Genomic DNA, 14,004 nt, shown 5'->3' with positions numbered 1-14,004 from the left:
GTCTCTGTGTTTGGTTTGAAATGGAGGGGTTTTGATGATGTTGGCCAACAAATGGCACATTGATTAATCTCTTGGCCCGGCTACTACATATATACACACTCGGAAGTTTGGAGAAAGAAACCATTCGTTGCTTTCCAAATCACACAGCACTTTTATGTGACCTGGCCCCACTTGCATTAATTATTTTATTATGATCAAGTGGTTCTTTTTACGTGGGACGAATGATATGATGATACGACTTGAAACCGATTCAAAATCTACGAAATAGTATTGAACATGCATGAATGTGTCTGTGCAACGATAGTGTTGGTCGAATAAACATTGTTGCTAATTAATAAGTGAAATGTGTCTAGGACAAAAAACTTGACGAGGGCACATACCTTGGTCCACGTCTACACTTAAGGTGCCGCATAGAGTTTGTGCATTCAGAATATGAAAGTTTTTCTCCATATCTAGGGTTTAATGTCTAAGGATTATTATACAAAATAGTCTTGAGATTTGCATGATCAATAGAAATGGTTCTTGATATTGAAAATCAATAGAAATGGTCCCTGAGATTGTCCACCATCCATGATTTTAGTTCTTCCGTTAAAAACTCTATGGGCAATTTTCAAAACTTCATAACTCAATCGATTCTTAACCAAATTCGACCCATAATATATCAAAATGAAAATAAGAAAGTGTAGAACAAGATTATACCTATTTGGAAGCCAAATAATAGCCAGAAAATAGCCTGAAAGGTGACTGATCCGCAGGAAAACTGGAAAACTTGCCGGAAACTAGGTAAACTTTAAACGTTCATAACTTCTTCAATACTCAACAAAATCAAGCGATTCAAAAACGAAAATCATACTTCTCAACGAGACGAAGAGAATGATATCTTTCGTTATTTATAACTCGCCGTGGTTTGGCCGGAAAACTCCTCGAAAGTGGCTAACTCGAAAATGGTTAGCCACTTTCGAGCCGTTGTCCAACCAAACCACGGCGAGTTAGCCTTCAAAAAAGGTATTATTCTCTTCATCTTGTCAAGAAGTATTATTTTCATTTTTTGAATCACTCAATTTGGTTGAGTATTGAAGAAGTTATGAACGTTTAAAGTTTACCCAGTTTCCGACGAGTTTTTCAGTTTTCCTGTGGACCAATCATCTCAGAGACCATTTCTATTGATTATTTAAATCTCATAGACCATTTTGTATAATAACCCTATGTCTAATCCGAAAACAACGCGGATTAAATTATTATAGATTTAGTAACTCAAAATACATGCATCTCAAATCAAAACGAGTATGACAAACAGTTTATTAGTGGGAGATTCACTACTAATCTCACTAATGCCTATGATCAAATCTCACATGTAGCAATAGGTGGGAAGAAAGTTGAGGTTCCACCATAAAACCAATTGGCAATATAAGGAGTAGTCCAACTTACTTATAAGCCTATGCAAAATCTCTCTTCCTATCAATGAGGACTTATTCTCAACACATTGATGAGACTCATTCTCATCACATCACCTCACGTGTGAGAATTTTCAAGCCAACACACGTAGACAACACAAATGGGATGACATGGAGCGCACGTGTGGCCGTTGGGCTTCACACGTGGGACATCATGCTTTAATATCATAAAGAAAGTTGAGATATCACCATAAAACCAATTAGAAATACGGTGAGTAACCTAATTTACTTATAAACCCATGTAAAGTTTCTAACAAAGTGATTGAGTTAAAAACCTATGTCTGTGATGTTGGTGTTCGTGTTCGTGTTGATAACATTAGTGGAAAAACATGCATCCCAAATCAAAAGGAGGATGACATGTCAATCTGAACAGGAGAAAGAAATGCATGGAGATGGAGTCATTTCAACTGGATCATGATAAGATGCTTTCAATAATTGGTGAGTGGCTAGCATGTGTTCCGGTATTTGTCAAGACTCAGCAACAACAAGCAGTTTACTACCGCTTTACACGACACAATACATCAATGGTGGAATCCAGCTAGCTTAGGAGAAGAAAATGATAACACATGTATCTGCATTTTTCATTCCTAATCAACACTTGGTCCATCTTAATTGCATTATTAACTCCAAGGGTCCCATGTAATCACTCATTTTTATTCGACAAATAGTAAGATAATTACATTAATTTTATTTAAATTATAAAAGAGGGATTTGAACTTGAGCGAATAGGATCAGGATCCTCTCCTGAGCAAAGGGTCATGATCCTCCTGACTAAACCCATCGAGCCGTTGAAATTTTATCCAACGGCTATAATTATTATAACTTTTAGAGGGGCCCCTGTTTGTATTACCTCGAGGGAAATTCTTCAATACTACGTAGTATTGAATGATACCGAAACTGAACGGCTAAGATTGAAAATAAAAAATTTAGTAGTTGTGAAAATCAAATCTAACGACTATAACACTCGTAAATTTAGTAGTTGTTAATTATATTTTGCTTGTGATTTATTGTTATCTTTGAAGTGACTGAGACCTGGTTTGATACCGAGGTGATTCTGAAAAAAGCTGTGAGCTTTTTTGTGTTTGGTAAACATTCAGCTTCAGCTTTTTTTCACAATTTTGGGTGAAAAAAAGCCAAAAACAAGAAGCTGCAAAACCCAGCTTTGAAAAATCGGTTTTTTTTCACATCTGTTTTACATAAAAGTTTACCAAACACTATAATACGGTTTTTTTTTTTTTTCAAAAGCACTTTTACAAAAAAGTTTACCAAACACTCTGCTGCTTTATTTCACAGCCGCTTATTTTCACAGCACAGCAGAATCAGTTTTTTTTCAAAGCACAGCAATACCAAACCAGCCCTTAGTAGTATTTGGCCAAGTGAATAATCCACCTGTATATAGAACCATTGGGGGATAAGATGAGGTGCTGGCTGGTGATTTCTTTTCTGATCATGACGTTTGTTATTATCCAAGAAAGAACAGACGTGTGAAGAGATATCGCATTTTTGTTTAATTTTCTTCGACTTTAATCCTATTTATTGACACATGATTGATTATTTAAAGTGTAGAATCACCCATATACAGTTTGATTTTAGAATTTAGCCCTAGATTGTTTAAACATAAATCATGCTCTAAATGGTCATTCTATTTCGTAAGCAGTCAATCATGCCTACAAAAGGATCACAGCCGAAGAAAAGTAGCCAAAGTGAAATTTTCTCAAAGCATCCGTTCTTTCTTGTTCTTCAAGAATTAATGATACCACGTCTTTGTCTAGCTAGCGTACACTATTTAATCCATCATTGGACATCCTAAATAATCAATCATGTTAATAAAATGAATCAAAACTAAATAGAATCGAGTAAACATGAGATTTTCTTAATGTTTGAGTTCTTTAAGAAGGAACATGTCTTTGGCTAGCTACCTAGTACCATACGTGCTTGGTGCCTTGACTAGCTACTATAGCTCTATAGCGACAAGAGCTTGTGCTTGCTTCACTGTCTACTGTGCCCAGGTGTGTAAAAGATGCCCCTACCACACCAGGCACAACATTTGTATTCAACAAAAAAGATGACTTGTTTTTGTCACTAAAAAAGATGTTTGGTTGCAAATTTATAGACCCCACATCTTTTCGAGTACCGGAAAACAACGACTTTGCACCAACTCAATCCAATCCTCACATCTTAAATCCTACTTCTGTGATTTCATGAGTGTCTCCCAAGCTTCCTTTATATTTCCAATCACCCTAATTACTTCTCCATCAAAATTTAACGCCCCATCTCTCTCTCTCTCTCTCTCTGATCGATCTTCGATCCAAAACAATTAGGCTTTTAAGGATGAAGAAGATGAATTTTCTGATACGGAAGTGCAAGAGCTTGTCAAGACAGCTAGGGCGATCTTCATCATGCGGTAGCCTAAGGTCGAAATCTGCGAGGGAGAATATATGTGTGCATGATAGTCATGAGCTTCATCATCACCAAACTGTAATATTCGTGGGAAGCACGAGGAAGCGTTATGTGATTAGCTCGAAGTACCTCAACCATCCGTTGTTAGATGCCTTGATCGACAAGTCACCGAAGCAAAAACGAGGAGAGGAGAATGGCATCTTGGTAAACTGTGAGGTGGTTTTGTTTGATCACTTGTTGTGGATGCTGGAGAATAATGCAGAAGATCCCAGCTTTGGTAGCACTTCAGAGTCATTGGAGGAATTGGCTGCCCTCTATGTGTTCTGATTAATTAGGGTTTGATCTGCTAATTCAAAGGTCATCCCTTTGCTGTTATTGATTATTGTGCTTAATTAAATTTTTTTTGTTCTAACCACATCGCATTTAATTTGGTGGATCATGCTAATACGATTGTATTTGTGATTAGTCATGGGGTTATGATGTTGTACTCTATCAATATTCTTGAAATTCTCTCATAAATAAAAATAAATGTCCCTAAGGATCTCTTGGAATTTTACAATAAAGCATGTTAAAGTGATTCGACTATGTTTTGAAATTTGGGAGGAGAGATTTTTCAGTATAACTAGAATACAGGGCGATATTGTCACATGTAATTATATAATTGGAGGAATATTTGAAAAAAAAATTTCTCCAAATGTATAATGACATGTGACATACCGCACCATGTGCTGATCACAGTAAAAGTCTCTAATTGGGGAGTGTCCAATATAATTGGTCGTATTCTCGCTAAAAACAAATCTGAACATTATTATTGCTAGTCTATTATAAGACTTAGCCCACTCTCCCATCTCTTTAGTATAAATATATTATTTGTTAAAAAAATAAAAAATAAAATAACAACTCTCGAATAATTAATTAAGAAGTCTACAAATTTCATTATTGTGTAACTCTTGTAACTCATCATGAAGTGAGAGACCTTTGGTGGTTATTGTGGAGCCAAAAATAATCAAGAGGCGACATGTGGATTTTTGGGATAAAATGACAAAATTACCCTCGAGGCACACTAGGTTTCCTATGCGCGAGCAGTGGGCAAACATCTTGCAACCAAGCCAAAAGTGCTCAAAATAGGTAACAAATTCAAAATTATTTCATCCATCCTCATCTTATATTCCCTACAAGGTATTTACTCCATAACCTTCAAAACATTCCATATAAATTGAGTTAATTGGCCAATTAATGGATTTATTACCTAATTAATCCATTAATTGCCAAATAACTCACCAATTACACCCCAAAAAACACCCAAAGGCTGACCACTCTCTCTCCCAAAGAGGGTCGGCCATGCTCTATAAATTGGATCTCATTTTCTCTAAAAAGCTAAGTTACACACTCTTGTAAAACTTCCAAAAACTCTCCATACACTTTTCTTTCTAAATTCTAACTTTGGCATTGGAGGTTCTTCAGCCAAAGCCCCCCCATTCATCGTGGGTGCATGAGGCTCTTGGCCTTGACCAAAGGTGTTGATTGTTTTGTAGGTGCAATTTTGATCAAAGGTGTTGATTGTTTTGTAGGTGCAGTTTTGTAGGTGAAATTTTGTAGGTGGAACGGCAAGGTCAATAGTGTCACCACCACGACCTGAGCCGTGCCATCCAAGGCAGTTCACGGCACTAAGGCCACGACCCAAGCCATGTCACTCCACGCCCAACACGTGCCCAACGCGTTGCCAAACCGAGCCCAAGCCTCGCACCTGCATGCATCATACACCGAGCAACCTACTCCTGCGGCCTAGCTTGCTTCCGCCGAGCAGCCCACTCTCGTGGCCCAGCCTGCTCCCGCAGCATTCCAAGCAGCCCAAATCGGCCGAAGACTATCTCAACCATACAGAGCCTACCACATTTCCACTACTCAAGGAGACATATTCCTTCCAAGTTCTTCCAATCCAAATGGCAAACAACATTTGTCTCGACAAGTCATAGAGTTGACGAGTGCCCTTGCAAAACAGACAACCTCGGTGAATCAACTCTTGCAACGCACCGAGATCCAATGTGTCCCGGACGAGGTGTCTTGAAAAAGGATAAGGGCAGAAGAACCTCTCCACCAGTGTCCCGACAAGCAGCTACTTGACCAGTCACGAACCAAGCGTTCTAACAGAGTACATTCCCGACTAGACCCCCGAGATAGCATATACTACCGTCTTAGTGTGTGGAGGAGCGTGCACTTTCAGTTAGGCCTACGGACAAACATACATTCACGTTTGGGGCCACACTCCGATAATCAACATGAGCAACCTTCTAGGAGAAGTGTTCATTCGCGACAAGGCCCACAAGGAGCATCATCGACCTCACATCGGAGTAAGTATCACAGCGGATAAAGAGAAACAGTCACTCAATCCGGCTCAAGTATAACCAGCAGCCTACGAGTTACCCGCTCGCCTGCTAGGACATAACACACCCACCACAACCGTGGCATAAACATGCTGAACACATGGAAGAGCAGCCTAGACCAGCAGGTCACGATCGGGGGCAGCCAAGAGCTCTGCCACCCTAAACAAAGACAAATTCAGGAAGAAGTATAAAGGTTCTTGACCAAGTGATTGCGCAATTTCCTGCGCAACGAAACTATTGAAAAAGCGTTCCGATGAGACATAACCAACATAAGCGAGTCATCTTTCAATGACAAGATCGAGCAGATGAGACTACCCCATATAGATTGCTGGATATAAAGATTATTTCTGTTTCGACAAATGTAGCAGCTCAACCTAATAGCACGACGGGGGCAGAGGAGTACCAGAATGACACACCAGCCCAACTACCAACAACCGGAGGCAGGCTAAGGATTATTTCGGTTGTCCCAATAGTCCAACTTTCTTCAGCTACACTCATGACAATGATTTCCATGCTCTCCAGTGCGAGAGGAAAAACTAATTGCTCTCCAGTGTGAGAGGGTAAACCAATTCCCCGACACCCAAAAGGGTTTGCTCTCCAGCATGAGAGGATAAACTAATTGCTTTCCAGTGTGAGAGAGTAAACAAATTCCCCGACACCCAAAAGGGTTTGCTCTGCAGCGTGAAATGATAAACTAATTGCTCTCCAGTGCGAGAGGGTAAACTAATTCCCCGACACCCCTATGGGTATGCTCTCCAGTGCAAGAGGATAAACTAAATGCTCTCTAGTGCGAGAGGGTAAACTAATTGCTTTCCAGTGCAAGAAGGTAAACTAATTCCCCGACACCCATCTGGGTAAGCTTTCTAGTGCGAGAAAGCCATATGGCTCAAAGGATTGAATGCTTGAAGATCGAGTAGGAAGCAAAATGGTCAGGGGGCAGTAGCCACTTTTTTGCACTCAACAATTCGCTCATCCAATACTTTATCTTCAGCAGCTCCAATCTTGGCAGTTCCATCCTTGATTGCTCCATCTATGGCAACTGAGAAATCAAACTCAAGCAGTTTCCTCATTTCCGACAAGCAGCCCAAACCGTAACTCATGCCACGCCATTTCCTCAGCCCATGTTGAGCCAATCCTTGACTTCAATTAAGCTGAGCAGCACAAACAATGGCCCCTGCCACACCACCTCCTTGGACCATACCAAGCCGACTCTTGGCCCATGTCAGCTGGCATGCCGCACCACCCCGACGGTTGCACCACGACAGCACTATCCAAGAAGAAGACAAGGAAAATTAAATTTTTTACATTAGTGCGGCGCGGAGACGAAGCAAGCAACGAAAGACGATCTTTTGCAAGGGCAATATGTAGAAGATTGCTAGAGAAGGGGGAAGAAATATCCTCTAAGCTTTCTCTCTCTTGTACGGTAGAATAAATAGCTCTCCAAAGTTAATTTAACAACCCACTTAAGGTGGACTTAAATAGACTTTGAGAGGAATTTATTTTCCTATCCTAGAAGGATCTAATTTCATATTAAAGAGGGAATCTACATCAAAATAGGAACCGATCCTAAGTTTCCTAGAGCAAGATCTCTACACCTGCTGCCCTTTCCTACGAGTAGACCAGCAGGTATGGGGGCATTTATGGAGCCAAAAATAATCAAGAGGCGACATATGGATTTTTGGGTAAAAATGACAAAATTACCCTCGAGGCACACTAGGTTTCCTATGCGTGAGCAATGGGCAAGCATCCCTCAACCAAGCCAAAAATGCCCAAAATAGGTAGCAAATTCAAAATTATTTCATCCATCCTCATCTTATATTCCCTACAAGGTATTTACTCCGTAACCTTCAAAACATTTCATATAAATTGAGTTAATTGGCCAATTAATGAATTTATTACCTAATTAATCCATTAATTGCCAAATAACTCACCCATTACACCCCAAAAAACACCCAAAGGCCGCCCACTCTCTCTCTCCTAAAGAGGGCCGGCCATGCTCTATAAATTGGACCCTGTTTTCTCTAAAAAGCTAAGTTACACACTCTTGCAAAACTCCCAAAAACTCTCCAAACATTTTTCTCTCTAAATTCTAACTTTGGCATCAGAGGTTCTTCGGCCAAAGCCACCCCCCATTCATCGTGGGCACATGAGGCTTTTGGTCTTGACCAAAGGTGTTGATTGTTTTATAGGTGCAATTTTGTCAAAAAATGAGAAGACGAAAATTTGCATCCACAGTTATTAACTAAGTGGTGATCCTAGAGTCGTGTTGTGCATATAGATTTGTTATACACTAATTTTGTTAAGGCTTGTTGTGTAGGTAGATTTGACAAGGGCTTTATTCTCCTTAACTCCACTAATCTACTCCTGAAGAAGAATCAATCGCCGCCATGTTTCTGCTGGACTGCTTCTACGGGTTGTGGCAGAAGAAGGCCAAGATTCTATTTCTGGGTTTGGATGGCGATTGGGATGATCTGGGGACTGGGTTGCCTTGGACAGAGAAGAAAGATGGGAAGGGAGAGAATAGAAAAATAGAGAATTGTTATGAAAAAAAAAGAATGCAGTATACTAATAATATAAATGAAATAATATAATATTAATATATGTAGAGTAAATAATATAATATTAAGATTTGTTAATTATTCTGTTTTTTAGTCCGACATTGCATCAAACGCTTCGCTAAGTCAGTCTAGCTTAGTCTAGTCTAAGCCAGTCCAGCTTGGTTTTTGAAGCTAATCAAGTTCGAAATAATCCGGTACAACAAACGCACAGGAGAGTATAACTATCGCCTGCTCCATGTCTCTGTCGTCAATTCAGCAGAGAATTACATCAAAACTAAGTAAACAGTCAATGAGGCTTAAACCACTGGACCTACACTTGCTCAGTTACTTGTTTTGGTTACAACCTTGCTCAACTCTGTTACAAGAAGCAAGTAGTTCATATTCACCAGGAGTAGAAACGTGTAGAATGTCATCGGAATCAAGCGCAGCTGCAAATTCTTGTGGTAACTCGGACAGATGAGACTCTCCAGATACACATCAGCACAGAATTTATCCGGGAGGCCATCTGTCAAGAAATTTTTGCAAGCCCCATTTGGTTTGCACAGAATTTATCCGGAAGGATATCTTGTTATCCTTCCAGTAACATAATGGCTTCAAAGAAGTAGACGAATATGATTCGGCTATAAATATTCTACTCCACGACTCCTTCACACCATAATCGTTCATAACCCAAAATGAGTATTCCCTATCATGCTGGTATGGTAAACAAGACTCCCTCCCAGAACACCAGTTGTAAACGTCTGATAAGCAGTGACAGATTTAGGTGCGGGCAAGTCTAAGAACTTCTCCTCCGCCAAATCAAAAGCAGCAATGATGCAGTTACCACCATCTTCAAGGCGCGTCCACAAAACCAGCGGACAGCTTCATTGAGAAACGTCCCTGAACCCTCCAAATGATGTTTGTAAGGACAATCTTGAACCTTTTCCATGAATTGCTTTTCAATGAAAAAATGAGAACCATGCATCCATAAGGAATTGTGACAAACTTGTAATCATCAACAGAATGAGCATATCCAAAACCGTATGCATGATGGAACCCCACTTCTTGAGGTTGCGGAGGTTCAGTAATGACAATGACTGTGATTTTATGAAGCATGAAGACTAGATCGAGTGTTTTATGAAGTTGGTCCTTGTGTCTGACTTTTCAGTGGGGAATTCATGCGAGGTTTTGTGTCTGTTTTTTTTGTACGTAATCCTGCACGTTCGCGTTTATCTCCTCCACGTTTGAATTTTTGAATTACCATTTTGTTCCTATTTTACTTGGGTAGTTGTTCATTGTTCTTCACTATCAAAGCCAGGGCATGATTGATAAAATGAAGCTTCACCATTTTGTTGCTCTCAAATTATATATATATATATATATTTTTTTTTTTCTTTGTCAACGGATAGATTTGTTAAATTAGATATTAGATTAGATGTTAGATGAAGCTGGTTCGAACTCAGTGTAAGGACAACACTCAACTGCACCACCGAGATATTAAATTAGATGTTAGATTAAGCCGACAGGGTTGGAACCCAGTGTAAGGGTAACACTTATCTCCACTACTGTAATAAATGGCCGCTTACTCTATATATTTAAACTAGATATTAATAAGACCTTGTTTGTCAATCGAAATTCTTAACGAATTATCATTCTAACCCTCTCATCAGAACTGAACAAAAATAAATTTAATTATTTTTTATACTAACATCACAGCTATATAAATATAGCATATCCAATTTAAAAATTAAAAAATACATAAATAAACCCCACTTTTCTTCATCTTTCTATATTCCCCGTGTTCTCTTACCTTCTCTCTTCCTTTTTTGTATTTATCATTTTCCTTTTTGAGTTGTTATCAGTACTCATTAATGATAAGTCATACTAAAATAAAAAACAAATTTAATTATAAATGTGCAACGTCTGTGCCAATTGCTAGTATAGATTATTAGATCAGACATCCTCGTGAGGAAACCTCTTCATGTGAAGAAATTTCTCAGTATTTTAGGAACAATAATTGATTCAGTAAATCTCATAATATTAATGGTTGAATTATTTTTCAAATATTCAACCATTTGTATCATGACATATAGATTACTAGACGGTATTTCTATCCCACTGAAAAATTCCTATATCCCTTGCAAAAGGGCCAAAAGCCGCTTTCATTTATTTCGTCGTGTGATTCGACTTGACTTCGGGCTGGTTTGGTATTGCTGTGCTTTGAAAAAAAACTGATTCTGCTGTGCTGTGAGAATAAGCAACTGTGAAATAAAGCAGCAGAGTGTTTCGTAAACTTTTTTGTAAAAGTGCTTTTGAAAAAAAAAGCAGTATTAGAGTGTTTGGTAAACTCTTATGTAAAACAGATGTGAAAAAAGCCAGTTTTTCAAAGCTAGGTTTTGTAGCTTCTTGTTTTTGGCTTTTTTTCATCCAAAACTGTGAAAAAAAACTGAAGCTGAGTGTTTACCAAACACAAAAACAGCTCCCAACTTTTTTTTATAGCAGTTTTTTTCAGAATCACCTCAGTACCAAACCGGTCTTCATTTTCCCTTCTTTTGTTGACTTCGTTTTTATTTCTTTATTTCTTTCCATTTTCCGGAGCGAGAGAGAGAGACTGGTCCCCAAAACCCCAAATAGAAGTATGGAATGAGAGTATTTGGCGGTGCCGATTGAGATAGAAGAAGAAGAAGAAGCCCAAGGCACGAGCTAGCAGAGAGAAGGAGACGGAGAGAAAGATTGGCACTGTCACTGGATTTGCAGAAGAAAAAAAAACCCCACCCTTGTTTTCTGGGTATCGTCACATATTTTTCCTGCTAACCCTCTCTCTCTCTCTTTTGTTGCAAAATTTTGCGTTTTTATCCTTTTTTTTTTGGGTGATTAATTTTGCTTCGTCTCTATTGAAATGGGTTTACCCCAAATTATGTTGAATTTCTCTGATTATAAAGCTATTTAATTTATATGATTATACAGACCCATGTTTAGTTCCTGAATTAAGAAACCAAGTTATAATCTGGATAAAGTACTCAACTTCAGGCATCTATGCCCAAATTTTGCTATAATCTGTTTAAATCCTTTGTGAAAATGTTTTCATTTCAAATTACGTGTAATTTTTCTCTTGTTGTAAAGTTAGGTAATTTTCAAATATATGGGTATGGAATTGTTTAAAAGTTTGTAAGGACCCATGGTTAGTTATTGATCTAGAAATAAAGTTGCAAATATCTTGGTGTAAGGACATCGATTTTGGAGCTCCCATCTTTGCCACCTGCACTCGAAACTGAATTTTGTGTAAGTTGGGTTTGTTCTTTTTTCTGCAGAGGAGAAGGGAACAAGGAGTTTGAAAATCACTAAGCCATTGCCAAGTACTGAACTTTTAGGCATCAATGCAAAACCTGTTTTTGACCCCGAAAAAAATGTCAAACGGCCCAAACCTTTCAGAAGATATCATTGAAGACATTCTCTCTAGACTTCCTGTGAAGTCTGTGTGTAGATTCCGGTGTGTATCGAAGTTATGGCTCCATCTCACCACTCAACCCCACTTCATCCAAGCTCACCTGAAGAGAACCCAGAGTCGCAAACTCCTTATCAGTTCTACAAATTCTCTCTTCTCCTTGGACCATCTCGCACCTATAGATGATGATTTGTTACCCCTGGAGCTTGATTTTCCACTCAAGGGCGGCCAACCCCTCCTTCCTTGGATCCAAACCTTTGGTTCGTGTAATGGATTGGTCTGCATTATGCCCGTGCCAGAAAAACTCTTTATATTCAATCCTACCACCAGAGATTGCTTGAGGGTACCGGATTGCCCCATGCCGATTCATGTTTGTCCTGGACAAGACAGCCGTAATGGCTATCATAGGCACAGTTTTGGTTATGCTCCTTCTATCAATGACTACAAGTTTGTGAAGGTTGCTTATGGATGCATGGTGCATGTGTTTTCACTGAAAAACAATTCATGGAAAAGGGTTCAAGATTTTCCTTACAAACATCTTCTGGACGATTCCACAACATTTCTCAATGGAGCTGTGCACTGGTTATGTGGCCCCGTCGGAGTTGGAGCTACCTATGTCATTGCTGCATTTGATTTAGCAGAAGAGAAGTTCTTAGACTTGGCACCACCTGATTCAGTCACAAATCATACTAGATTTACGATTGGCGTTTTGGGAGGGTGCCTTTGTTTGCTACACAAGAGCAGTATGAAGCAACACTCGTTTTGGGTCATGAAAGAGTATAATGTGAAGGAGTCTTGGACGAGGATCTTGATCACTGACTCATATTTTTCTCTACAGCCGTTGTGTTACTGGAAGGATGGCAAGATATTACTGGTGAGAAATCGAAAGCAATTACTACTGTGCAACACGAAGAACGGAACTTGTAAAAAGTTCTTGGTAAATGGCCTTCCGTTTCCCATCTTTGCTGACGTGTATGTGGAGAGCCTGGTGTCTCCAAACTTTCAGCAGAACTAGTGATTGCGTGTTTAAACCAGTGCGTATGTTTCTACCTCTTTCGGTCTATGCATCTTTTGTGTTTGCTACCCAATTCTTGTATGGAACTCAGCAAGTTTATGTTTTGTTGTTAATGAAGTTGTTCTCTTGTGTTTGCTTTGGTGAAATCGTACGTTTATTTGACGGCGGACGATGATTTACTATTGTTTGTTATCTGATTAGTTAATCTCTCAACAAATTTGTTAATGGCTTTGTGGTTTTTGGAGTTCAAGAATTTACCATGACTCTAGGAAGCATTATTTGTGAAGTTGGAGCATTTAAGTTACTTTGGTTGTTAAGGTAGATATGGAAAAGGTGGACAACTGTTTGTCTTGCATCAACTGGTAAATTACTCTCAAATTGACATTTACTGCTTCAGTTTACTCTGTGTGGTGAAACTGAACAAACTTTTCAAAATTTACTTTTTTTTTTTTTTTTCTCCCTTTTTATTCTATCTGACTTTTCAAAATTTACAGAATTTTAGACGGCCTTTTTAGTCTGGGCAATTTGCAGGTAAAAATTTTAACCCCATCAAACGTGGGTGTGTCAATCTAACCCGAGGGAGGGGCTCGCCGGGTTGCGGCGTGCTTAATGTGATTTTAATTTGAAGGTGGTAATAAATTTCTTATCCTCTCGACTTAAATTCTCTCACAACTAATCACTTTAATACCTTACTTATTAATTGTGGGCTATTACCTATTAGTCTCCAAGTATGTTTGATTTTTTGTGAATTCAAGTCAAGTGATTTGCG

The 14,004-nt window shown here is 38.9% G+C and overlaps 2 protein-coding genes and 1 pseudogene across 2 annotated transcripts; 2 read left to right on the top strand and 1 right to left on the bottom strand.

The window, feature by feature from the left end:
* Positions 1–3,621: 3,621 nt before the first annotated feature.
* LOC137724701 (auxin-responsive protein SAUR78) lies at positions 3,622–4,454 on the top strand. The gene has a single exon (XM_068463425.2). The coding sequence runs from the start codon at positions 3,786–3,788 to the stop codon at positions 4,179–4,181; it is 396 nt and encodes a 131-aa protein (XP_068319526.1). The 5' UTR covers positions 3,622–3,785; the 3' UTR covers positions 4,182–4,454.
* A 4,662-nt stretch (positions 4,455–9,116) lies between these two features.
* Positions 9,117–9,891, bottom strand: LOC137724700 (F-box/kelch-repeat protein At3g06240-like; annotated as a pseudogene).
* A 1,408-nt stretch (positions 9,892–11,299) lies between these two features.
* On the top strand, positions 11,300–13,381 carry LOC137725968 (F-box/kelch-repeat protein At3g06240). The gene is made up of 2 exons (XM_068464812.2): positions 11,300–11,563; positions 12,087–13,381. Exon 2 carries the CDS (start codon positions 12,153–12,155, stop codon positions 13,233–13,235), a length of 1,083 nt encoding a protein of 360 aa, XP_068320913.2. The 5' UTR covers positions 11,300–11,563; positions 12,087–12,152; the 3' UTR covers positions 13,236–13,381.
* Positions 13,382–14,004: the final 623 nt, after the last annotated feature.

Source organism: Pyrus communis, chromosome 5 (assembly GCF_041283825.1).
Source record: "Pyrus communis isolate YQ-2024b chromosome 5, ASM4128382v1, whole genome shotgun sequence".
Taxonomy (NCBI): domain Eukaryota; kingdom Viridiplantae; phylum Streptophyta; class Magnoliopsida; order Rosales; family Rosaceae; genus Pyrus; species Pyrus communis.
Note: the sequence above shows the minus strand (reverse complement) of the source record. Positions and strands in the feature narration are given on the sequence as shown.